The following is a 27,089-nucleotide window of genomic DNA, read 5'->3' as shown; positions in this document are numbered from 1 at the left end:
TGGTCGGTCCATACTCCCAGTCTGCCTCTCTCTTTCCCTAGTAGGGTGGGTCTCTGGGGAAGCTGAGCTCCAGGACACATTGGTGGAGTCTTCAATCCAGGGAAGCCTGGCCAGCATCCTGGTGGCATCTGGAACCTGGTGATTGAAAAGAGAGTTAACATACGAAGCCAAACAAATTGTTGAGCAATCATGGACCCAAAGCTTGGAATAGTGGATAGGAAGTGTTAGGGAGGTACTCACTGCAAACTCTAGTGTACTTCTGCTTTCAGGTATGTATTTTGCAGTAGTTTATAGATACGTGTGAAGATATGCTCTCTCTCACAGAAACTGGTGTGTATCTAGGTTATGGGACTTTGTTAGAAAGTGAACCACCTGAGATGAAATTAGATTATACTATGAAAGGAAAGGTCTCACCCGAGTAATGAAGCTGAAGGGTTGTCATTCCACATGTGAAGTCTCTGGACACAGTCTGAAGTGAAGCATGTTGAGGTGGCAATTGTTGCGTTGGTTAGGTTGTGATCGGCGGATGCAATATTATTTGATATGGATTGGGAGAGACATACGGGAAAGTGGGCCCTATCCAAGGGTTCCAGGACTGGGGGAAGTAGGGGCTCTATAGTGGAGATGTGAGGTTCCTGCTGTCTTAGGGTTCAAAAAGACAATCGATAGTTAATTTTATCATCACATTATTTGGTAATTGGGTTAACTTTGAAAAGTCCTTTTGTTATGCTTTGCTGTACAGTACCCAGTATCTTGTATATAGCTATGCTATTGGATGCCTGGCTGCAGAGTCTATTCATTCTCTTGTCCCCCGCTCCCAGGTTGCCCTGCTCACTGGCTACCCCCCACCCCCACGCCTCCTGTCCCACAATGACCCTTTATGGACGGCTCCACTCTAATCCAATTTGAGTCACCATCTGATTCTAGTCAGAATCCTAACTGCCCCCCTCCCTGATAAGATGTCTTGTTCTCTTCTGCCAAGTTTTCCACTTGGCAAGCTATCCCCAGTGTTTCTCATACCTGGATGAGAGGCATGAGGTAGTTCCTTGCAAGGGTGCTCAGCATGATTACTAGTTCCAGGAATGCCCTTTTACTCCTCCTAGAGAACTTCAGGGTGGCAGCCTTCTGGTTGGCATCCACCTCAAAGGAGACCATGGCTTTCCCTAGTTCTAGCTTTGGAGTAGCTGGAACTTTGGAACCCCTGATGCTGATGTCCTGAGCTCTCCTGTAATTGTCTCAAACCCTCAGGGGTGTGACTTTCCACCCCCACTTCCCATTCCAGTATCTTGCACATTCTGGGCCCCAGTGCCACCTGTATCCCCCCACTAAACCCTCGGATACAGTACATCCCCTCCAATGCCTTTGTGGGATGCTGAACTACAACCTCCAGAAAAAAATATGCCCCTACAACCTAACCAACGCAACGATTGCCACCTCAACATGCTTCACCTCAGACTGTGTCCAGAGACTTCACGTGTGGAATGACAACCCTTCAGCTTCATTACTCGGGTGAGACCTTTCCTTTTATAGTACACTCTAATTTCATCTCAGGTGGTTCACTCTCTAACAAAGTCCCATAACCTAGATATACACCAGTTTTTTTTTTTTTTTTTTGCCTCCAGTGTTATCCCTAGGCCTCAGTGCCTACACTACGAACCCATTGCTCCTGGAGGCAATTTTTTTCCTTTTGTTGCCCTTGTTTATCATTGTTGTTGTTATCATGGTTGTTATTGCTGTCATTGCTGTTGCATAGGACAGAGAGACATGGAAAGAGGAGAGGAAGACAGGAGGAAAGAAAGATAGACAACGTGCAAACCTGCTTCACCGCCTGTGAAGCGACACCAGTATCCTTCCGCGGTCCTTGCACTTCATGCCATGTGCACACAACTCGATGCACCACCATCCAGCCCCCTGCTTAAAACTTTTGACTGTATTTCTTAGTTGTTCAAGCCTTTCCTGCCCAAACACTGATTTTTCGTGGCTCTGGAATACAGTTTTCAAAACACTGGATTTCATTTATGCTGTTAGTTTACAATTATTCTGAGACTCAGCGAACATCAACATGAAAATCATAGAAACACCTGCTCAATCAGATGTATCACAGAGAAAGGCACAGATGAATCTGTCTTGATGAACTTGGGTCTCTCTCCTGAGGTTTGGGCATGAACCTTGCATCCCCATCTGGGGGACCTGGTGAAGTTGTACCTCTCATTTCTCCCCAGCTCCTGTACATGTGTGGGGGCCTTTTGGAGCGACCCCTAATCCTTGCTGAGGTGGTGCCCCGGTACTCAGTCATGCTGGAGCTGTTTGATGCTGAACTGGACAATGCCAAGATCTTGTATGATGCTCAGATTGCAGCCTCGGAAAGTGGGACAATCCCCCCTATCCACAAAAACATGTCCCCAGTAGCAGGACAGCTCAAATGGAGTCTGGAGTTGCAGGAGAGGCTGGAGGCATCCATGAAGGATCTGAAGACCATTGACCATCCGTGAGTTAGGGTGCAGGTGGGAGTGCCGGGTAGGTGCTGCTTCCTTTCTCCCTCCCCTCTCTCTCCTTTTCCTTTTCCCCTCCATCTGCCCTCCCTCCTTTAAGAGAGAGAGAGAGAGAGAGATTGAGATATTTCAACACTCCTGGGTCAAGGTTTTTTTTTTTTGCCTCCAGGGTTATTGCTGGGGCTCAGTGCCTACACCACAAATTCACTGCTCCTAGAGGCTATTTTTTCCCTTTTGTTGCCCTTGTTTTATTGTTGTAGTTATTGTTGTTGTTATTGCTGTTATTGTTGTTGGATGGGACAGAGAGAAATGGAGAGAGGAGGGGAAGACAGAGGAGAGAAAGATAGACACCTGTAGACCTGCTTCACCGCCTGTGAAGCGACCTTCCTGCACGTGGGGGGCCGGGGGCTTAAACCGGGATCCTTATGTCAGTCCTTGCACTTCGCACCATGTGCACTTAACCCACTGCAGTTGTCATTTACCAAGTCCTGGTCATTTGGGACCACTTGTTGCAAAGGGTTGTGTCTGTCTGGATAGGTGACTACAGGCTAATGGCCTCTGTCTCTTTGGACACTTGAGTCTTGGATGAAGCAGAAAATTGCCCGTCTACATCATACCCTGAGATCTGGCAACTAGGTCAGGATGTTAGGCCCTAAAAGAGAGGAGGGCCTTACCACCCTCTCTTACTGATTTTAGGGTCATGTCCAGTGTGGAGGCCAATCTGGTCTACCAGAAATACGACGAGATGATGGAGCTGCTAAGAAACTACCGTGAGAATACCTACCAGCAGTGGGTGGCTCGGGTGGATGAGGACTGCCACTTCAACCTGGGGCAGCCCCTGATCCAGAGGGATCCCACCACAGACCTCATCCAAGTCAACTTTAGTAAAGCGGTGGGTGTGTGCTCAGGACTGGGGTTCCGCTATACTGGGGTGTGTGGAATGTGGGGGAGAAGCCCAGACCCCGCTCCGCACGCCCCCTGAGCCTAATCCATTTCAGTTGTCAGGGTGCAGAGAGTCCCCCATCTCTCCTGAGGCTGGACAGATGAACAAATTAATATCAGATTAGTAGGAAAAGTCAGAATTTTATGGCGTACACAGTCTTCATGGCTGTACATCAGTGTGGGTCAGAGCAGGGGTATTTATCCTGTGTTCAGGGACCTGGTATATCAAGAAGAGAGAAGAGAGAGGCTTGGGAATGGAGGAGACAGCATAATGGTTCTGAGAAAGACTTTCATTCCTGAGGCTCTGAAGTCCCAGGTTCAATTCCCCAAAACCTCCTCATGACAAGAAGCTGATAACTTTATCTACACTCTGAAAGTAAGAAGTTTCTCAGAGAGGGAGTGCTTGTACACTAATAAACCTGCAACTAGATGATATGTAAACTACATTCTCCTAGGTCATAGAAGCAGGGGACAGTGATCAGGTTTGTTTTTTTTTTTAAGAAGAGATCAAGGACTGAAACAAAAAACAAGAGATTATTTTAAGCCTCCAGGGCCTTAGCTCCCCTTAACTGAAAATTGTGGGCTTCTTTTTAAGTAATGGTGCTGACCTCGATGACTCACAGTTATTGCATTGACTTTAGTCCCAACTAAGGTCAATGCTACATTCAAAGGAAGAAGCCAGGCTCTGGACATATTGAGAAAAGTTATCCGAGCCTTTGGAGAAGATTGATCCCCTACTACCTCCAGCAGGAACTCATAGGGGATATTTATGTCTTCATTACTTGGAATTTTACTATTTAAGCATTTTTGAGAAGTGTATGTGGGATACACTTAAGATAGGTACCAAAATAGTATCCTCCTTGGAAATAGCTTCGTTTGAGTATGCTATTTTAAAGCTTGACTGCTTATCATTTGATCCAAAGGGGAAACATCAATTTAAGAATGTGAGAAATTAAAAAATAAAATGAAACAAAACACAAGGGTCCTTGCAAAATCTGGTTAAGCTGAGCAAGCTGGAGAGATTGGCACTAGGGGCTGCAGTGCGTTCCACACCCAAGAAGGGCCTCAGTGTGCCTCCATGTTCCAGGATGCAGGCAGGAGCCTCCTAGATCCTCAGGTACCTGCTCCACCCAGGAGGCTTCTGCCTGCAGTGACCCCAGGAGGCAGAGACACCCAGATTTGCTGTTTCCTCTGGAAACTCCTCTCTCACTAAAACCTGATTAATAGATTTTTCTCAAGCACCTTACTCACTGTATGTGCCTGGAATAAGTAAGTGAACCAGGAAAGCTTTCTGTCTTGGGGAGGAGGGTTGGGGGATGACGCATGAGCAGAACAAAAGAGGTCAAGCCTGTAATCCTGAGGAGGTGGTGAGAGCTGCTTCAAAAACTAGAAGGGCAGGTTAAGAGGGATCAGCAGAGCTGGAACAGGGATCAGGCTAAGGCTTTAAGCAAGGGCTTGCAGGAGGGAAGGAGATGAGCCTTCACAGATCTGCAGAGGAGTCTCTAGAAGCACCAAAGTGGGGTCAGGCGGGTGAGTGGGTGGAACAGAGGTGAAGCAGGAGTAAGGACAGGGCATGGGGAGGCTCATCAGTGAAAATGAGCTTTTTCTGAGTGACTTTGCATCCTAGGCAGGCTTTCAGGTAAAGGGGTGTCTAGATTTGATTAATATTTTTCAAGAATCCCTCTAGAAGGTAGAGTGAGGGTCCAGGACACCAGTTAGGAGCTTTTTGCTGTCATCCAGGTTGAGAGTTGAGAGAATGGAGATCTCTGGGGTATAACCAGTGGAGGAGAGGGGATGTGAAGGTTGGGCCCACAGGGAGGAGCAAGTGATGCCCAGAAGACTTTCTGCAAACAACCAGGGGACACTATGAGGGTGGCATCTGCCCACACAGGTGAGGCCAGCACCTTCTGTCTCTGGACTGAGAAATGGGGGTAGTGGGGAGAGATGTTTTAGGGTTCCCAGCAGCACCTCTTCCCACAGACCTCCACGGGCTTGGCGATCTCCAGCTTGTAAAAAGCACTCGGGCACTGCGCTCCTGCCATGTTGTGCAATCTGTGGAGGAGACCTCTGACCTCTGACCTCTCCTGTGTTCTGCCTCTACCTTAGTTGGTGGCTGTTCTGAGAGAAGTCAAGTACTTGAACTTTCAGCAACAAAAAGAAATTCCAATAAGTGCGGAGAGTTTGTTCTCACAGCATGAAATCTTCCGGAAGTTTGTGGGCAACTTGGAGCTCATTGTTGGCTGGTATAATGAGGTGAGTTGCTGTGAGTTGGTTTGTGTTCCTACTGCCAAGCTTTGACTTTGGTTTAGAACAAACACCAGTATGCAGTCTCTGAGGGGAGGAGAGTAAGAGGGTTCATAGTCATGTTGGAAGGTGGTCCAGGCTTCGCTCCACCATTCAGACAGACAGCAGAGCATAGATGGTGATCACCCCAAGCAGATAATGAGGGAATTCTGACTCCCCCCGGACTTGCATCTGTGGTACCTAATCGTCTCAGCTTCCTTAATTGTCTTTGTTTCTGGTTAATAGCAAAGTCATTGGAGATTGCTTCCATATTCCCATCATAGAGGAAGAGAGTTATTTCCTGGAGTCCAACTAGGATGACAGATTTCCCACTGACTATGGGAGGAAACTGTGTGTGTGTGTGTGTGTGTGTGTGTGTGTGTGTGTGTGTGTGTTCGTGCTTTCTTGATGGTGTCAGGGCGCAGTCACCTTCATTCAACTCTGTGGTGCAAGATTTCCATTTCCTTGCCATGGAGCAGGTGGTGGAGGACTAGCACCAGTCACTAAAGAGACTATGGATGGGTATCAGTCACCAATTAACCTTGGGGGACAAGCTATTTAGCAATAACCTCAGGGGGTTTTTTTAAGAGAACTGTCCCAAGGTCAACTGTCTGGGTCCTGGGGTAGAAGCTTTATAATTTGTGTACCTATGACAGAAGGTGACACTAACTATCTCTAGGAATTCTACAAAGTATAGTAAATCAGACAGCATGTCTGTCTCCTGTCCTGGTGTTATGCATACATTGAGGCAGACAGTCTATACATATGTCATGACTTTTCTGACAGCTTAATACTAGCTATCCCTTCACCAAAGTCCAGTGGACCTACTCTACCCTTTCAGCCCAATCCTTCCCCAATCACCACCACCACTGGTTTCTTGTTATAATCTCAAGTCAATCATTTTTATCATTGTGGGAACCTCACTGCTCCAGGCTGACTTGTTAAGACAGAGAGGAGAGAAGGAAAGACACCATAGCACTGAAACTTAGTCCAGTGTGGTGTGGGTCACATGCATGACAAAGCAGGCTCACTATCTCGCCAGCCCCTAAGACAGTTGGCAAATTGTAATTATATGCCCACTGGTTTTACACTGTGGAGTTTCCTTCTTTTTTTGGTAATTAAGATTTAAGTGCATACATGAATTCTTGATGATAAAAAATAATTTAAAAAGTTGAAATCACCTTAAATTTGACTTTCACATAATTCCCAGTAATGTAACACTAATAGTCTTTGATTTATTTATTATTATTGTTTTATATTTGATAGGAAAGAGAAATTGAGAGGGGAGAAGGGAGGAGGGTGAAAGAGAGGGAGAGATAAAGAGAGAAACCTGGGAGTAGGGTGGTAGCACAGCGGGTTAAGCGCATGTGGCACAAAGCACAAGGACCCCAGTTCCAGCCCCCGGCTCCCCACCTGCAGGGGAGTCGCTTCACAAGCGGTGAAGCAGGTTTGCAGGAATCTGTCTTTCTCTCTCCCGCTCTGTCTTCCCCTCCTCTCTCCATTTCTCTCTGTCCTAGCCAACAACAACGACATCAATAACTACAACAATAAAACAAGGGCAACAAAAGGGAATAAATAAATATTAAAGAGAGAGAAAAAAAAAAACCTTCAATGCTGCTTCACCTCTTAGGAAGCTTCTTCCCCCTGTGAGGGAATTTCTAAAATCTTAGCCCCTGAATGTGCTTATAGTATGTGCTTATAATATGATTGTAGTGTGTTTGTAAGAAAACCTCAGAGGGTGCCAAGAATATCTCTGCCCCCCCCCCCCATGGCTACTGGGGTCAAAGGCCCCTGGCAGGAAGACCAGAGCTGGGAGGAGGAGGAGAGAATGCAGAACTAAGAAGGGAACCAAATGCATATTACTAAGTCACAGAGACACAGAATAGAAAAAGCTGAAAATATATAGAAAGGCTGAGAATATGCAGAGAGATTGAGTCAGGTCAAGTAAGTGAAAACAAAGAACTGAGATAAAGAAGGTCAGACTGCAGCACTGTAAACTGAGCCATAGATAAGTAAAACAGAGGGCCAAGGGAGTAGATGTTTTATATAGAAAAAAGAGAATGTCAAGGCAAAGAAAGAGTTAACTAACCAAACTCTAAGAAAGAGAGAAGCCCCAGATAACAGTAGACCATGAGAAAGGACCCCCCCTCCCCACCACCCAGTGGTGTATCTTATGCTGAAGCTAAATTTTCCCAGACACAGCTATGCAGTAAAGATAACAGTAGCCGTAACAGTAACTAAGGCAACTGACCCTGAGCAATGGGTACAAGTCCCACCCCCTTAACCTTGCAGCCTCTGCTTCTGTAATGACACTTTCTGCTCTCAGCTTGCAAACACACACACACACACACACACCACACACACACACACACACACACACTGCCAATATAAGCTTGTACCGTCCTTTGTTTGGGGCTGGGGTTTTCAGAGTGATCTGAACTCTCAGTCTATGTGAATAAAACTCCTTTGTCCTCCACCCACTTTGGCTCCAATCTTTTTGATTTCCAGCAGAATTCCCTAACACCCCCCACAGGCAGGGACTAGGGGCTTAAGCCTAGGTCCTTGTGCACGATAATATGTGTACACAACCAAGTACACCGCCACTGGGCCCAACACTGATAGTCTTTGAGAGGTGTTAGATAATAAAAACTGTTGCCCTGGTTTCTAAAATTCAATTGGATTTGGAATAAAGGCCCTGAAACTATAACCTGTTTCTTACAGATTAAGACCACTCTGATGGATGAAGAATTCCCACTAGTAAAGTCTGAATTAGAAGCAATTGATGTCAAGTTACTGAGTGCTGAAACGACATTGTTCTGGAATGGTGAAGGTACACAGGCCACATTCTCACCTTGGGTTATTATGGGTGCCTGGTCTGTCCTAAAACAAACCCCAGGCTGTCTCTCTTCCCTGGAGGCCCACTCTTGACTTGAGCCTAAACCTGGCTGGGCTGGTTTAAAGTTAAATGATAGTCCTACCTGCTTGCCCGGCCCCAAAGAAATCTTACTTGTGTCACACAAACAGAACCAGGCTGAGGTTCCAAAGTTTCCAAGCTGCATGTGCATGAGGCCAGTGCTTTGTGGTGCTTTCTCATGTGAGTACAGGAGGTAAACAAATGCACATCACAGCTGGCTTGGCAGAAATTAGAAAAAGCTGGAAAAAGTATACCGGCCAATTCTTTTTCTCCTCTCACCCCACTGCACTGGATCCCCCAATTTCCCATATCCCCAGAACCCATCATGGCTCTTTCATGACCCTTCAGTTTGCCTTTAGCCATCCCCCCTTTTTTCAGCTCTCCTCTGCCATGTCCCCCCTTAACTCTCTCAACTGGAAAGCATTACTCCTAAAAACCCCTTCTAGATTTTTCCATGGAAAGAAGCCACAGGCTTCTTCTCTCTTACTTCTGCCCAAGAGCACATTTGTTCCAGCTGCTCCCACCCAGGACGCTGCGAGACATGTAAAGAAATTAAATTCTCTCCAGCATTTTGTTCATAGTTTGAGGGCCTTAGGACACACGGAGTGGGAACATGCAGGGGCAATCACAGGGTCATTTATCATCGATGCAAAGCTCCTGGGTGGAAGTAATGGTCCTCCTTTTTGGAGACAGGAGGTCCTGTTCCTGACGAGGCACAGTATGTGTTACTCCTCAGCGTCTCCTAGCAGGGAGCTCTCTGTGATCCCTGCTGGGTCATGTTCTAGAACAGAGATCATGTTTTCCAAGAGCTGTTACATAATAATGTGCAAACCAGCCCTAGAGAACTCTCCAACTTGCTTAATTTCTCATTTTTAAAGATTTCTATGTGCCCTTATTTCAGGTGTACTTGAATATATTCAGGAGATGAGAGAAATTCTACATAACTTGCAGAATAGAATACAAAAAGCAAAGCAAAACATAGATGCAATTTCCCAAGCCATGAAGGTGAGTTAAGAGCAGGGCACAGAGTAGGCTCAAGTTGATGCCCAGGAGAGAGTCTGGGGAAAGTATGGCCATTTGAAGATGCTCAGAGAAAGTGCCAAGACAGTGGGCATCCTCAGGGTGAGACTCTGGCCCCTATCATGATATAGGGTGATTCCCAAGGCTGGAATGGCTACAGCACTCAGCAGTGTTCAAGACTGCTCCATTCTGCTTGGCTGGGACCAGCTAGGAGAAAAGGTATACTGAGACTCAGCCTCACCTGGAACCAGTGCACTGCTCTATAAAAAAGCAGCCCAGTGTGTTGGTATGCTTTTAAAAACCCTTTCTGTTTCATTTGGTTTAAACCCCCCCTGCTTAACACTATTCTATTTACATAACCACTTCGTTCTATTTACATAACCACTGTTAACAAGCACCACCCTCCCTCCAGGGCATTGGTTCAATCCCCACTGGTTCAAGATATGTTTTTGCTCTGCCCCCTCTCCTTGTCACTCCACCTTCTCTGCGTCACATCCTGTTCCCACCCTACCGGGCTAGTATATTTATAAGGACAAGATTGTAGTTTTTAGTTTAGTTTAGCTTAGCTCAGCTTAGATTGTGCTGCGTCCTGCATGAATAAAGAGATACTGCCTACAGCTCAACCATGAGTCCCAGGTTGTCTGTCTCCCGTCAATGAAGCTCAGCCCGACACCAGTGGGCGCCAGGTGGTAGCACAGTGGGTTAAGCGCACATGGCGCAAAGCGCAAGGACCAGCTCAAGAATCCCAGTTCAAGCCCCCGGCTCCCCACCTGCAAGGGGAGTCGCTTCACAAGCGGTGAAGCAGGTCTGCAGGTGTCTTTCTCTCCCCCTCTTTCTCTCCTCTCTCCATTTCTCCCTGTCCTATCCAACAACAGTGACAACAGCAACAATAAACAAGGGCAACAAAAGGGAAAAGATGGCCTCCAAGAGCAGTGGATTCACGGTGCAGACACCGTGCCCCAGCAATAACCCTAACAGCAGAAACAACAACAACAACAAAAAACCAGTTTCTTTCATGTAGGCTCTATCTGAAAACTGAGGGAGGGAGATTCTTCACCTCGCCTGTGATCTGTCATCAGCTCCCACATGTGTCTCTTTGTCTCTTTCCCTGTTTATCTTTCCCTGTTCTCTCAATTTCTGGCTGTCTCCATCCAGTAAATAAAGATAATAAAAAAAAACTTTAAAAAAACACTAAAATAGAAGGGCTGTGTGGTGACTGCGTATGACCCTGCTCAAGGAGCTGGGTTCAAGTTCCTAGTTACCACCTGCAGGGAGAAAGCGTCCTATGCAGTGGAGCAATGTGGAGGGTGGGTGTCTTTCATAATTATTTCTCTTTCCTTCCCTCCCCACCTCTTTTTTTTTTTTTTTAAACTAGAGCACTGATTAGCTCTGGCTGGTTTATGGCCGGTGTCAGAGATTAAACCTGAGACTTTGGAGCCTCAGGTGTGAGAGTCTCTTTGCATAACTATTATGCTACCTACACCCGCCCTCTTTCCTTCCCTATGTCTTTCTGTCTTTCATCTCCTATAAGAAAAAAAAAATGCCACTGGTAATGAGACGCAGTAGTAACCCTGGTGGCAGAAAATTAAAATAGGGCTACACAGCTAATGAATGGGAGGGGTTATTATTTTTAAATTATCTCCTTTTATTTTTAATTTTTTAATTTTTTTTCTAAAATTGTGTTTAGATGATGCTGGTTTACAACAACACTATATGCTTTAGGAGTACAATTTCATGCCTCTACAAATGTTTGTTGCCACACCTGCCAATAAAATTTTCAACTATCTATTAACAATCCTTAATGACTCCCAGCTCACCAAGAGCTGAGAACCAGATTCCAGATGTAATTCTTCCTCTCTGATTTCCTTTCAGGATTGGTCAGCCAACCCAATGTTTGAAAGGAAAGATAACAAGAAAGAGGCCTTGCTGGACCTGGAAGGGCGGGCAATCAATCTCAGCAAACGATATACTGCAGTCAAGGATGCTGGTGTGAAGATCCAAGCCATGGTTGCAGTAAGAGCCACCCCAGGGAGCCCACTGCCTTTCAGAAGGGGGAGGAAGGAAGGAGAGACAGACATTATAAAATTGTCTCCAATCTGTCAGTAGTCATAGAAGGCTGCCATCCTTCATCTAAGATAGTCTTAGACTAAAAGAATGGGTCACTGGAATTGTATACTTTGGGTCTAATCCCTCTTGTTATATGTCTGCTGTTCACCCATCACAAGAAAACAGGCAAGTAACAGCACTGTTCAACACATCCTATCCCCAGGAAAGAGCTTGGGGGGGGAGGGTAGGTTAGTTGTGTGTGTGTGTGGTTTCCTTCCTAAATGTCCCACTCATGAGAGTGATAAAGCGACCACTGCAAGGGGAAGGTATGTATGGCATGTTGCTGATGACACATTTAAATGGGGAGGATGAGTGTGCCTGTGTCACTGCAGACATGTTTCAAGGACAGATGCAACATACTAGCCTGGCAGTCATAGAAGCCACACTGCACTGTGTGTGTGTGGGGAGGGGGGCAGTGTTCTCATGTCCTCCTTAAGGAGGCTTTTTTTTTTTTTTTGCTTATTTAGAGAGTAAATGTGAAAGGGGAACACTCCATTGGTCTGAAAAATCATGAAGTTCTGCCCCAAATTTAAGATATTTTCAGGGAAGCTTTTTCTTTCTGTTTCCTTTAGGGGAGGTTTCTTAGTGTCCAATGAAAATTGCTGGTACAGCTATGGGGATATCCTGTTAGACAACATGCCCCACAGGGATGCTGTCTACTGTTGGCAGTTCTCATGGTCCAGTCATTGCTGGGAAGGTTGTCACCCCAATGGACTGACTTGATTAGACAAAATCAAGTCTCATTTCCAGACCCTCTTTGCTCCTTTTTCCTTGGTGCCAAAAGGTTCTACAAAGTTAATTTACTTAGACATTCCTCAGATGTGCTGGAAATAACACAGGATGAATTTGACTACAGATCAGGAAAAGGTGATGACCACAGGGTCACAGACATACCATTGAGTGCTAAAGATAATGGTGGAAAGGAGAGTTAACCCCTATCTGTGTGAAACTTGGAGGCACAGAAAGGTCATACCAAAGACAAAATAGTTCACCATGTATGCCATGACAGGTATACATAACAGATGGTTGAGGATATACAAGTGGCAGGCAGGGACAGGAACCCAACTCAGAGTTGGACAAGGTGATGAGAAGGTAGCTGGACAAGGAGGAGGTAAAGAGGTGATGTCTGAACTGAAACCTAAAGGATAAGAAGACAGACCTGACAAGGATGGGAGGCAGCAGCCTATGCAGAGACTTGCCACGGAAAGAGCCCAGCACAGTCTAGAAGCTAGAAGCAGACCTTTCTTTCTGGGGTATGTGAGCAGGAACAAAGACAGCACACAGAGCCCCCGAGTAAACTGACTACAGACTGAGCCAGATAAGTAATAGCCAACTGCGTGTCTCTGTTTGTAGGAAAACGCAGAACTCTTCAAAGCAGATACCACAAGTCATTCCTGGAAAGACTATGTCAACTACATTGACGGCATGGTCTTGGATGAGTTTGACAATTTCATCCGCAAGTCTCTGAATTACCTAATAGACAACATGGCAACCGATGTGAGTTATACGGATAAGATAGATTCAGACGGGAGTCGGGCGGTGGTGCAATGGGTTAAGCGCACGTGGCGCAAAGCGCAGGGACCGGCGTAAGGATCCTGGTTCGAACCCCTGGCTCCCCACCTGCAGGGGAGTCGCTTCACGGGCGGCGAAGCAGGTCTGCAGGTGTCTATCTTTCTCTCCCCTCTCTCTCTGTCTTCCCCTCCTCTCTCCATTTCTCTCTGTCCTATCCAACAACAAAGCAACATCAACAATGGCAATAATAACCGCAACGAGGCTGCAACAACTAGGGCAACAAAAAAGGGGGGGAAAAGGCCTCCAGGAGCGGTGGATTCATGGTGCAGGCACCGAGCCCAGCAATAACCCTGGAGGAAAAAAAAAAAAAAGATAGATTCAGACATAGATGCACTGTTGCCTGTCACCACTCTAATCACTTTCATGCTACTGATTCACTCTGTCTTCATAATAAACCAAAAAGATGGAGACAGTTATTGTCTTTGTTCTAGGGAATGATGATCCTCATTTGATGTCTCTGGGCAAGGGGAGACTTGTCCTAGGTCTGGCAGCTAGAAAGTAGCACATTCAGGCTTTGAACTGAGGTAGTGGGCCCTTCTGCTCTTCTTGTCCCTGCTCCATTCTTCTCTGGTCTGCTCCAGCCTTCCCTCTGTCTTGTGGTGGTGCATTTGATTATGTGACACTAAGTCACCTGCAAAGGCTCCAGGACAGCAGGCTTTTCAAAATGGGGGCCAGGCAGTAGCATAGCAGGTTAAGCACACATGGTGTGAAGTGCAAGGACCAGCTCAAGGATCCCGGTTCAAGCCCCTGGCTCCCCACCTGCATTGGTTGGGGGTCACTTCACAAGTGGTGAAGCAGGTCTGCAGGTGTCTTATCTTTCTCTTCCCCTCTCTGTCTTCCCCACCTCCCGTGATTTCTCTCTGTCCTATCCAACAGCAATAACAGCAATGGCAATAATAACAACAAGGGCAACAAAATGGGAAAAATGACCTCCAGGAGCAGTGGATTTATAGTGCAGGCACTGAGCCCCAGTGATAACCCTGGAGGCAAAAAAAAAATCAAAAACAGTCCTAGCCAGTGGTACTTAGTCCTGACCTTTAGACACTTCGTCAAGACGAAGTTGTGACTCTAGCAATGACCTGTTCTAGGGGAGTGTTGCACCACTATTCGAGGTCCACATGGAACTGGAAAACGAGGGCCTGGTTTACAACCCATCCCTAGAGGTGGGCTCAGACCATGGCTTACTGACACTGATCGAAAGTCTGGTCAACGACATCTACAACGTAGCCAGGCTCATCCCCCGGCTGGCCAAGGGCCAACTCAACTACAAGGTTAGTCTGGGCTCTTCTGGTCCCGTTCATTTTCTCTATGGAGAGACCAGTGGCTCTTTGGGTTGGTAACTGGTCTTCCCAAATCAGCAATACCTAGTCACTTACATTTTAATTAGCGATACTTCTAAATGTGCTGATAAGACCAAAGGTTTTTGTCCAGTCAGGTTCCTGGAGACTACATGCTGAATTTCTCTTCTCTCCCAATGCACCCTCCTCCTTCCCAGAGTGGTTCTCAACCCCCCAACACACATTTCACTGCCCGCCCCCCAACTCCTAGCAAGATGTCAAGAGTGTACTCAAGCCCCATTTCCTAGTGTTTTATCCCTTCCATCATTTTGAGACCATCATCCCTTCTTCATTCAGGGCATTTTGACAAAGATGCCTTCTCCTGGTTTCTACCCCATGACTTCTAAATGCATGACACATCTGTCCTGGAGCTGCATGGCACAGGGACGGGGGCTCCCCTGAAAGAGAGGACTGAGAGATGTGTTTGTTAGGGCATTGTTTGTGTAACGGTGGAGGAGAAGAATGGAAAGGTCCTAAATGTCTGACTGGGTTCTGGCCCATCCACACAGAGACATCCAAATGAGTCACACAGATGAGCGGGCTTGGAAAGCTGCTCAGAGATGCTGATTGTTTATCAAGCTGTGGGACAGTGCTGGAAATAGGATACCATCTTTTATGCAGACAGAACTCTTTCTCTGGACACAGTCAATTTCTACCCCTAGACTGTACCCTCCTTGTCCAGGTCTCTAGTGACCATCCACCTCCTCCAGGACTCATAGCAGGTGCTGAATGGATGAACGTATGTGTAGGACATCCTAGGTCCGATGGACAAATACTACACCAACGACTTACCTTCCTCAGGAAGATTCCTGCAAGCCAGCAAATGTCCCTAGTTCCCATCTGCAGGGATAGGCAACAGATCCATCCCCAGGGCAGGGAGAACTCATGGGAGTTATGTTTGCCCCTCCGCTGCCCCCTTCAGGCAGACCTGGAAGACACACCAGACCTCATAGAGATGAGGGAGGAGGTCTCCAACCTGGTCATCAGCGCCATGAAGGAGGCTGAGGAGTACCAGGACTCCTTTGAGAGATACTCCTACCTGTGGTTGGACGACCTCCAGGAATTCATGAAGAACTTCCTCATCTATGGGCGTGCAGTCTCCGCAGAGGACCTGGACACGCGGATCGACGAGACTGTCCCCAAGACTCCACCCACCCTGGCTCAATTCCAGCAGCAGGTGAGTGTGGAACCCACCCACCAGTCCTCACCCCACAAGGGCCCACTGGACTTGGTCTAGCATTTGGGGGGGACAGATCTACCATGCAGGTTTTGTTGCTGCTCAGCAAACAGTTGCCACTGAAAGTGTAGTTGAAGGGGCTGGGTGGTGGCACACACCGTTAAGTGCTCATACTAATTACCACATGCTCCCACTCCTCACCTGCAGGGGGAAGCTTCACAAGTGGTGAAGCAGGTCTGTAGGGGCCTTTCTTTCTCCCTCTCTATTTCCCTCTCCTCAATTTCTCACTGTCCTATCCAATACCATAGAAAGCACGGGAAAAGAAAAGGGAAAAATGACCACTGGGAATGGTGGATTCTCAGTGCTGGCACTGAGACCCAGCAATAACCTTGGTGTCAATTTAAAAAGAAGGAAGGAAAGGAGGGAGGAAGGAAGGAAGGAAGGAAGGAAGGAAGAAAGGAAGGAAGGAAGGAAAGGTAGTTTGACTCATAGTTCCCAACGGAAGGGGCATGCCATACCATACAGAGCTACATGACAGCACCCGGTGTCATGTCACAGCGCACAGGGTCATGCTGTGCCATGTAGGCCCATGGGACATGGGGCCACGCCATATACTCAGGGCCACACAGGAGAGGCCCAAGATAGTCAGGAGTCAGGAGAGTCAAGGGAAAGCCTGTGACAAGCCTGTGTTGGGTTTGCACAGGAAGGAATAGACAAGCAGGGAAAACAGCCTTGGGATTGGCTAATGGGAATCATCTCAGCAAACATGGGTCACAGGGACTGTCCTGAGTCATCTGGGACCTGGCCTTGGGTAGCTAGCACAGAGGACTCTAGGTCCAGACTATAAGACCCTGTGAAAGCCCTGAGAGGTGGCAGGGTGGGGCTCTGGGTTGGTGGTTTGCTGTTGGTTGAAAGCTGGGGGAGGGGGAAATCCTGCTCTCTCCAGAAAACAGCTGGCCTTCCAGAGACCACCCCTGTGAACTGGGCGGGCACCTCAGGTGCTGACAAGGGACAGTGCCATGCAGTGAAGTTCCCCCTGCCCACGCACATGCCCAAAGCACACAGATGAGCAAGCCTGCCTTTTCCAGATTGACTCCTATGAGAAGCTGTACGAGGAGGTGTCCAAGTGTGAGAACACCAAGGTGTTCAACGGCTGGCTGCAGAGTGACTGCCGTCCCTTCAAGCAGGCGTTGCTCAACACCATTAAGCGCTGGAGCTTCATGTTCAAGCGGCACTTGAGTGACCATGTCACCAACAGGTGTGTTGGTGTGCCATACCCCAGGGGAGATGGCAGGAGCCTCAGTTACATCAGGAAATGCCTTTCAGGGGAGCATGTGATATCAGTGAGGCACCTTCTTTTGGGGAGGTGCTGTGAAGGTCAACCTGGGAGACCAGTGACCCTAGTGGTGCCTTGTGGGTCCTAGTGGGCTACAGGTGAACCCTTAGTTCCATGGTTCAACACCTACTGCTTCAGCTCTTACTATGTCTGGGCACCTGATGGCAGGGTAGCCATACGGAAAACTTGGGAGCCAAGAGTCCTGCAGGGCAGCTTGACCTGCAGTAGAGGGAGGGCTATTGGCTCAGCAGTCCCTGGCAGGGTGAGGCTGGGGACATGCGCACAGGACTGGGAGAGAGCACATTGCACAGATCTCCACCCAGGAGACCAGCCCAGGCCCACTGAGATATGACCCACCAGCGTGAGCAGAGCTGGTGTGTGGTTGACCAGCAGACAGACAACAGCTAGAAACAGGTGTCCAAGATGGCCAGGCCTCCCGAGGGGGCCACGGAGCCCTTACTGGGGTTCCTACCTAGATGCCTCACCCCCCAAGCATAGGCTGGAGGATAACTCCCAGATGGTACTCTTGTTCCTTAGCCTCAGTGACCTGGAAGCCTTCATGAAGGTTGCCAGGCAGGGCCTGACAAAGCCCCTCAAGGAGGGTGATTATGATGGCCTCGTGGAGGTGATGGGGCACCTGATGAAGGTCAAGGAGCGGCAGCAGGCCACCGACAACCTGTTCGAGCCCTTGAAGCAGACCATCGAGCTGCTCAAGAGCTATGGTGAGGAGATGCCTGAGGAGATACATGTGAAGCTGCAGGTTCGTGACCAGGCGCTCCGTTGAGGAGAGGGAGAACGGACCCCATGCCGGGAATGTGTGGATCAGCTGCCTCTCCTACTGATATGTCCTTGCAAAATGGTCAGGTGGGAGGAAAAGAGACAAGAGATGGCCTCCAAGGTGGGACCATGCTTCCTTCAGTTGGCTGGTATCTTTTTGGGTTAAAGCCCCCTTCATGGAGTCATACCATAGCACCTCAGTACAGTGCACACCTACCCTGTGTGAGGCCCTACGATGGCAGCACCAGGAATGGCATGAGTGTGGGAGGAGCCTTTCCAGCAATAGCCAAGTTATAGAAGTGGGGACTGATGGGTGATGGCCCAGAGTCAGCTTGGTGGGGGTGAGACTATGCAGATATGACAAAAAATAAGGCAGCTCCTTCTGGGAGGACACAGTACATGGGGATTATGGCTGTGAGCCCAGGAGCCTCCACAGGAAGTAAAGTGGCTGAGATCCACACATCTATGCCTGTGCTCATACCACAGTCACACACACGCACACGCATACACACACAAACACACACCTGTGCAGGAGTGCACATGAACAACACACACGTGTACACATATAGATTCAGGTGGCAGCACAAGGTAGATGCTGACAGATTCCATGATCTACCCCCCCCCCGCCCCATTTGGCATAAATGACAGCTGCGGGAGAGCCACCACAAGGTGTGGGTGGCCGGGGAGCAGCACACAGAGTGTTGTGCTGTTTGTGCAACTCCCCGCCAGCCTGCTGTTACTCCCACACAGTAAGTTGGTCCAGAAATAAAGGAAGGATTGATCTGTGACCCACAGGAGCTGCCGGAGCAGTGGACAAACACCAAGAAACTGGCCATCCAGGTGAAACAGAACGTGTCGCCCCTCCAGGCCAATGAAGTCAGCATCCTGAGGAGGAAGTGCCAGCAGTTTGAGGTAGGGTGGGCAGGGTGGAACTGCACCCGGGGAGCTCCCTTCTGGAAGTGAGAGCGTGTCTCACCTGCCCTGCGGTGCAATCTCGCAGCTGAAGCAGCACGAGTTCAGAGAGAAGTTCCGGCGGGAAGCCCCTTTCTCCTTCAGTGACCCTGAACCCTACAAGTCCCTGAATAAGGTCAGTCTATTCAAGAAGGACATGGGGCAGTTTCTCTGGGAACCATGTTGCTTTCCTGTTGTCCTCAAGCTAGCATTCTCCTAAATCCAGAAATAGCCTTGGTGGGACTCATGTTGCTTTCCTGTTGTCCCCAAGCTAGCATTCTCCTAAATCCAGAAATAGCCTTGGTGGGACTCACTTGGGGCTTGTGTATTTGTGTGTGTATGTGTGTGTGTGTGTGTGTGTGTGTGTGTGTATGTACCCTAGTGCAACTGTGTGTGCACATGTGTGTGTGGTCAAGCCTCCTCATGTCATTCCTTTGGTTGCATTGTGAAGTCTGTGGTCAATGTCCAGAAAGCAGCTCATGTGGCCCTGGGCTCATAAGCAGGACCTGTGAGGTGCTTGGGGCCCAGTGGGGAGCCCTGTACACACTCCCCCACCCGACCCGCACACACACACAGTGTTTAGTACCAGCAGTGATCTGGACCCAGCCCATACTTCCACCTCACTCTATAGAGGCACAGGGAACCCCATGATGTCCTGGGGGGGGTCACACTTCCCCCTCCCAAGTGCATTTCACTCACTATAATTCAGAGTCTGTCACCCTTGATAGCTTAACTGGATAGTGCACCTGCTTTGTCATGTGCCCTGGGGGAAGACACTTTGCTGCGGTGTATTACTCTCACCTTCTGTTCATCTCCATCTGCAAAGCCAACTTGGAGTGAAGTCCAGAAATGATTAAAAAAAAACAAGTTTGCTGTTCCCAAATGTCAGGACGTTGCCTTTTCTTCCTGTTCCTTTCTTCATCGTCTCCCCAAGTCACTGCTCTGTTCTTGGATTCCCCAAGGCACCATCCACTGGGCCCCTGGCTGGCTCTCTGAGAAGAGTCTGTGATGCCCCCCACCCCCTTTATTATCCACGCTCACACATGAGAAAGCAGTCCCAGCCCCTTGCACATACTAGGGGACCCTCAGTAACAACACATGCATTCAGCACCCAAGGCTGCAGAGTTTTCTCCTGACTCTTTGCTTATCTAGAGATTTCTAATTTTCTAAGCACCACAGATGACTTAGAAGACTTTTAATAAGATTTGTTTTATCTTGTTTAAGTCTCTAATGTTGAAATTGGGAATTCTCAGGAGGAAATTGGGCTTTCACACAACACTCAAAGGTCATTTTTGGTACCTGAACTCTCAAAGGGCAGGGATGTGGGAGGGGAAGGCAGAGAGATGCACCCCTGGATGGGAAGTTTGCTGTCACTACACAAGGAGGTGGAAATACAGCCTGGGAGGGGTTCTGAACAGGGTCACCTATGGGAGAAGGGGGTTACCACAGAGCCCGGGTAGCCTTGTTGATGGCCTTTTCCCATGTGCCCTACCCCTCCACCCCCCAGCAACAAAAGAGCATCTCAGCTATGGAGAACATTATGGAGGGTCTGATCAAATCGGGGAGCCTATTTGAAGTCACTGTCCCAGATTACAAGCAGTTAAAAGCTTGTCACAAGGAGGTTTGCTTGCTGAAGGAGCTCTGGGACATGATTGTCATGGTAAGAACAACAAGCCCTGGCATCCTGGGTGGGCCCTTCTGCATGCAGCTGCTCTGTGGCATCAGGAGGCGACTTTTCTTGTAAACTTGCTATAGCACTTAGCTTGTCTGTGTGTAGGGGGTGTGTGGGGAGGGCTCCATAGAGATCCCAGGAGTCCTGCTACATAATGTCAATCTTATTATTTTTGTTTGTGCAAGCATGTGGACTCATACCCCACTGTCTTTTACTTTCCTTCCTCCCTTCTCTGCTTCTTCCTCCCCAAATTCTCTAGCATTTCTTTCTTTTTTGATATCATGAAGTCCAGGCCATAGTCCCCCAAGCACCTGTGTTAACAATCAATCTCCAATTCCTGCAAGAACTAGCATCTTCAATCTCAAGGCCATTTGTAAACACACCCCCCCACCACCACCCTGGTTAAGGATGTGGTATTCTATTTTCATCCCTGGCAGGGATACCTCCAGGAGGTTCTTGTTTTGCACTGCCATGAATGGAATCACTTCTACCCTGTTTGTATCAGTCAGTGTAAGTTAGTGACCTTTGCAGTAACAGACCATCCTAAAATGATCTCTGCTCGTTAAAAATATAAAGTGTTTCTCTCCATCGTCCGAGTCCACATGGTTCCCAGCAGCCCTCTGGCAGCACAGTGTTTCAGCCTGCCTGTCAAGTCTCAACCCCATGATTGTCAAGCCAGGCAGAGAGAATGTATGAGCAATGGAATATTCCTGCCTCTAAGCATCAGAGGGGCCATGTCTCATTGTTCAGCTAAGCTCTGTGGCCATACCAAGAAGCAGGAGGGAACCTGGGTCATGGCAGGCTGTGATAATCTAGTTCTCCTCTGGATTTCACCCAAACAGTATTTAACTGTGAACTTTGACATTACACCTTTATGATACAACTGTGTTTACCACCTTGTATCCACCCACTTTACCAAACTAAGCTTTTTAGTTCTAACTGCCCCACACTGGGTTTTGCTGCCAGAAAGCAATGGCAGTGAGGTATCGTAGAGATTGTCTGAGCCTTCCCTCAGAAGAGCGGGTGGTGGGTGTCTCCACTGCAGGTAAACACCAGCATTGAAGACTGGAAAACCACCAAGTGGAAAGACATCAATGTGGAGCAGATGGACATAGATTGTAAGAAGTTTGCCAAAGACGTGCGGTCCCTAGACAAGGAGATGAAGACCTGGGATGCCTTCGTGGGACTAGACAACACTGTGAAGAACATGATCACATCCCTGCGTGCTGTGAGTGAGCTGCAGAACCCTGCCATCCGGGACCGCCACTGGCAGCAGCTCATGCAGGCCACCCAGGTACCACTGATCTGGGGACAGGAAAGTACACCTGGGTACCAGTGGCCTTGTGCAGGCTGGCCTGGCTTAGAGCTCTTTGGCTGACCTGGAAAGGTCACATGGAAACCTGTGTTCCAGGGGGGCAGGGAGGTGGGGGTGGGGGCGTTCCTCTGACCATCTTGAAATTCTTCATGATTTTTTTTTTTGTTTGTTTAACATTGTTTTCATTTTGCATGGAACCTCCCAAATGATGTATCCAATTCTGATGGTGAGTTGAATATCCAGTGGGGTAAAAAAAAAAAAAAAAAAAAAAAGGTCTGGGGCCTCTGCAAAGCTCTGTCAAGTCCCCTGTGCCTCAATTTTCCTGGGGAATTTCCTCTGTGGGTCACTGGCTTCTTGACACCCCTCAGCAGCAGCTAGGAGCACTCTAAATTGTCAGCTAACACTGAGCAAAACAGCACTGAACAGCCACTCTACAGAGGCACCACAGAGATACCAAAGGCAGAGAGACCAAGAGACCTTGCTCTCAGGAAAGCAAAGGCAAACACATCAGCTCATGTTATTGAGGCTAGAACATTAAGTAGGTTATTTAGTGACTCTAAGAGAGTTTAAAAGAGACTGTCGCTTCTAAGCAGAGGGGAGAACAGAAGAGGTTTCCAGAGCAGATGGAACTTGACCTGGATCTTGGGGCGAGAACAAACAAGACAAGTTGAAAGTCATCTTGTGTACTTGAATATTGAGATCCCTGGTTTTCCATGGCCGTGTTCCCTGCACTAAGGACGCTGGAACAGACACCCAGGAGGGAATCAACAAGCAATGTCTTAGATATTCATAGCCAAGGACTTTGCAAAACCCAGGGAGATAGTTTCTTCTAAGTGATTGGGAAGTGAAGTTGCTTGAATTGGCTCCAAATTGGCGCTGGGGAATGTCTACCTATGTGACAGTGAGGGGGATACAAGATGTGGGCTGGGGACAGACTGGAAGATTGGGTGGCACTGTGTGATAACCAGTGTTGTTACTAGAGTAAAAGTAGCTGTTACTGAAACAGTAGTTCCCAGAGGTGATACAGCAGTGCCCCATGGCTGCCATAACAAAGTGGGGACTCGGGCTACAGCAAAGTCTTCTATCATTACCCTGGAGGCCATGGTGTGAGATCTAGGTGTCACAGGGCCACACTTTCCCTGAAAGTTCTGGGAAACTTCTGGCATCATTCTTTGACCTGTGGCCATATCCCTTCCATCCTAGCACTCACATGGCTTTCCTCTACAACTCGTGTCTCCCTCTCTTTGTCTTGTAAGAATATCTGTTGGGGGGCAGGTGAGTTCATTCATTACTATGCACAGAGACCCGAGGGGAAGCATGAGTTGTGGAGCGAAGCTGCAGGTGTGTCTGTCTTTCTGTCTGTCTATCTTCGCCCCACCCCTCCTTCTCTGTCATTCACCATCAGAAGGAAAAATGGCTAGTGGGAATGGTGGAGTTATGGTGCAGGCACCAAGCCCTAGTATTAACCCTGGTGGCAAAAAAAAAAAAAAGTAAAACACTTGTCATTGAGTGTAGGTCCCACACAGACAATCCAGGGTTTGCTTCACATAAGGTCACATTCTGAAACCAGGTGGACATGCATTGAGGGGACACCATTTGACCTCAAATAGGTTGAGTCTGCTATTATGAATTTTCCAGATGAGACATAACTTTCCCAAGCCACTGAGCTCCCACTGCTCCACCCAAAGCTTGGGTCCCTCATTTACCTGCCTCCCCGTGAAGGACAAGACACCTGTCCAGTGACCTCAGATGGGACATGTCTGTTGACCCCCTCCCCAGGTGAAATTTGAAATGTCCGATGAGACCACGCTGGCGGATTTGCTCCAGTTGAACCTGCACAAGTATGAGGATGAGGTTCGAAACATCGTAGACAAGGCGGTGAAGGAATCGGGGATGGAAAAGGTACCCTTCTCCGGGCGACGCGCGCTCTGTATGGGATGATGCTGAAACCCATGTACCTTTTGAGTCCTGTTTCATGCAGGGTCTTGACAGTTGTTAATTCAACCTGTGACAGAAATTGTGTACAATTGCCAAAGTCAGGGAACAAAATTACAGTTCCTGCCTATAGCCTGTCTCCTGCGGTGACCCATATATACATTAAAAAATAAACTGGGAGGGGCTGGGTGGCGGCGCACCTGGTTAAGCAAACATGTTATAGTGAGCAAGGATCCGGTTTCGAGCCCCCAGTCCCCACCTGCAAGGGGAAAGTTCTGCGAGTGGTGAAGCGGGTCTGTAGGTGTCTCTGTCTCTCTTCCTCTCTGTCTCCCCCTTCCCTCTAGATTTCTGACTGTCTCTATCCAACAAATAAAGATAACTAACTAACTAATAAATAAATAAAGGAGTCGGGCAATAGTGCAGCGGGTTAAGTGCATGTGGTGCAAAGTGCAAGAACTGGCATAAGGATCCTGGTTCGAGCCCCTGCCTCCCCACCTGCAGGGGCGTTGCTTCACAGGTGGTGAAGCAAGTCTGCAGGTGTCTTTCTCCCCCTCTGTCTTCCCCTCCTCTCTCCATTTCTCTCTGTCCTATCTAACAAAGATGACATCAATAACAACAATAATAGCTACAACAACAATAAAAAGACAACAAAAGGAAAATAAATAAAAAATAAAATAAAGTAAATAAATAAATAAAAATAGCTTGGGGACTCCATTCTTGCTCAGCTCCCTTCTCTGTGTCCCCTCTGACTCTTCCTTGAACTTGGAGGAAGCAGGGCCAGGGAGGATTGGCCTCAGCTGGGAGCTGGGGTGAGGCAGCTCCAGGACTTGGGTATATTTGGAAGGACTCCTCTTATAATTCACACCTCTCTTCCTACCAACTGTTCTGTGGATTCGAAATGTCACATTTTGCCTTTTCTTCTATAAATTTCTTTATGAAACTAATCCATACTCCATACCATTCACCCATTCAATGTGTATAGTTTGGTGACTCTTAGCATGTTCACAGATATGTGTGACCATCACATGTTTAAATGAATTCTTTTACCAATGTTCAGACTGCCTCAAAAAGAAACCGTGAGTTGTAACCCACACCCCATACCTTCTCATAACTCCACACCCACCCCAGTTCTTTGTTGTTGCTTATTTTTTATTTTTCATTTTATATTTTTATTAGTGATTTAATAATGATCCACAAGACTGTGGGATAAGAGGGGTACAATTCCAGTTCCCCACCATCAGAGTTCTGTATCCCATCCCCTCTATTGGAAGCTTCCTTATTCTTTATCCTTCTGGGAGTGTGGACCCAGGATCATTATGGGTTGCAGAAGGTGGGAGGTCTGGCTTCTGTAATTGCTTCTCCACTGGACATGGGTATGACAGGTCGATCCATAACCCCAGCCTGTTTCTTTCTTTCCCTAGTGGGGAAGGGCTCTGAGGAGGTGGGGTTTCAGGACACACTGGTGAGGACATCTGCCCAGGGAAGTCAGGTTGGAGTCATGGTAGCATCTACAACTTGGTGTCTGACAAGCATTAAGATATAAAGCAGAACAAATCGTTTAATAATCTGAGACCTAAAGGTAAGAATATACTAAATGAGATTTGGGGTCTTCATTATGGAAGAAGCTAGGAAGTCTATTTTAGGTATATTCCAAGGGGTTCATGACTTCACTAATTTTTGCCTGAGCCCCACAGCTAACATGCAGGTGGACTGAAAGTATTGTCTGGGAAGATGGTGTCAGAGTAGTGGATAGGATTAGAAAGCTGGGTCAGGGCAGAGAGTAGCTCCCAAATAAGGGAAAAGTATATAAATATCATTAACTATAAACCCCACCGATCTGATCTAGGGCCCATATCTATTCATATTTAGCACAGGATCCTATGTATCCTCTGTATCCCTGTTGGTCTGAGCTCACATTCCCATGGTCACAGCTAGGAACATTCTAGGCTGCACTCATTGCAGGACCATTTTCCTCGAGTGGCAGGGTATGTTGACCCAGCCTCTCTTCGGAGAGTAGGGCAGTTTCTATCATTGTTGTTCTACATTGGGGGCAAGGTCCTGTACAGGCCCACAAGAGGGCTTATGATGTTGTTCCTGATGGAGATGACCAGTGATGGTGGAGAGAGGAGTCTGTTAGAACCTACCCCATTTCTAAACAACCACTAACTCATCTCTCATCTCAATAGAGTTGCCTGTTCTGGACATATTACACCCATGGAACATGTGACCTTTGGTGTCTGGCTTTTCCTATTGAGGCTTTTATGATTTGCCTACATTATAACCTACATGTTTTCAGGGTTTCACAGCATTGCGAGGTGTTATCAGTGCTTTGCTCCTCCTTATGGTTGAATGTTATTCCGTGATGTGAGCAGACAGTATCTTGTTGACCCTTTCATCCGTTGGTGGACACGGGTGGTTTCTGTCATTTGACCATTGTGGATAATGTGGGGGTGAGCAGCTGGAGTTTTCTGTGGGCCTTCTTTCCAAAATATTCTGGGAACCTGTGGGTCCTCTGTCCCTGTGCTGGCTGCTCCCTGGCCTGAAGAGGTGGGTCCCCTGCCTGCTCAGGTGGGGGGGCAGAGCTTCATGACTGCAGAGGAGACTTAGTCTTGTACCTTTGTCTCACCTCACAGGTACTGAAGGCCCTGGATAGCACCTGGTCCACCATGGTGTTTGAACATGAGCCGCACCCACGCACGGGCATCATGATGCTCAAGACGGATGAGGTGCTGGTGGAGACACTAGAGGACAACCAGGTGCAGCTGCAGAACCTGATGATGTCCAAGTACCTGTCCCACTTCCTGAAGGAGGTGACGAGCTGGCAGCAGAAGCTGTCCACGGCAGACTCGGTCATCTCCATCTGGTTTGAGGTCCAGAGAACCTGGAGCCACCTGGAGAGCATCTTCATTGGTTCCGAGGATATCCGTGCCCAGCTGCCAGAGGACTCCAAGCTCTTTGACGGCATTGACCAGGAGTTTAAGGTTAGCTCAGTCCTCTGCCGTCAGCCTGACAGCTGCAGAAATGGCAGCCCTGCAACAGGAGATGGCACAGTGGAAAGAGAGCTAGGCTTTCATACAGAAATGGTGGCCTTGGGAAGATGGGGCTTTTCATGTCCAGTTGGTTCCCTTCTCTTTTTAGGCCTTAATGGAAGATGCGGTAAAGACTCCCAACGTGGTGGAGGCCACCAACAAACCTGGTCTCTATGACAAACTTGAGAATCTAAAGAAGAGGTGGGTCCTCTGCCTGCCCAGATTTTGTGT

The 27,089-nt window shown here is 48.0% G+C and overlaps 1 protein-coding gene across 1 annotated transcript in view; it reads left to right on the top strand.

Annotated features, from left to right (window-relative positions):
- Positions 1-27,089, top strand: part of DNAH17 (dynein axonemal heavy chain 17) — a 120,884-nt gene that overhangs the window by 12,409 nt on the left and 81,386 nt on the right. Inside the window, exons 11-28 of the mRNA XM_007535566.3 lie at positions 2,223-2,488; positions 3,189-3,384; positions 5,541-5,687; positions 8,439-8,547; positions 9,533-9,636; positions 11,524-11,664; positions 13,111-13,254; positions 14,418-14,600; positions 15,589-15,843; positions 16,932-17,101; positions 17,717-17,939; positions 18,752-18,868; positions 18,957-19,043; positions 20,415-20,567; positions 21,625-21,873; positions 23,674-23,796; positions 26,463-26,810; positions 26,968-27,059. Of these exons, the coding sequence (XP_007535628.1) occupies positions 2,223-2,488; positions 3,189-3,384; positions 5,541-5,687; positions 8,439-8,547; positions 9,533-9,636; positions 11,524-11,664; positions 13,111-13,254; positions 14,418-14,600; positions 15,589-15,843; positions 16,932-17,101; positions 17,717-17,939; positions 18,752-18,868; positions 18,957-19,043; positions 20,415-20,567; positions 21,625-21,873; positions 23,674-23,796; positions 26,463-26,810; positions 26,968-27,059 (3,107 nt within the window). The remainder of the gene's footprint in view (positions 1-2,222; positions 2,489-3,188; positions 3,385-5,540; positions 5,688-8,438; positions 8,548-9,532; positions 9,637-11,523; positions 11,665-13,110; positions 13,255-14,417; positions 14,601-15,588; positions 15,844-16,931; positions 17,102-17,716; positions 17,940-18,751; positions 18,869-18,956; positions 19,044-20,414; positions 20,568-21,624; positions 21,874-23,673; positions 23,797-26,462; positions 26,811-26,967; positions 27,060-27,089) is intronic.

This window comes from Erinaceus europaeus, chromosome 12 (assembly GCF_950295315.1).
Source record: "Erinaceus europaeus chromosome 12, mEriEur2.1, whole genome shotgun sequence".
Taxonomy (NCBI): Eukaryota; Metazoa; Chordata; class Mammalia; order Eulipotyphla; family Erinaceidae; genus Erinaceus; species Erinaceus europaeus.
This window is presented reverse-complemented; position numbering and strand designations above follow the sequence as displayed.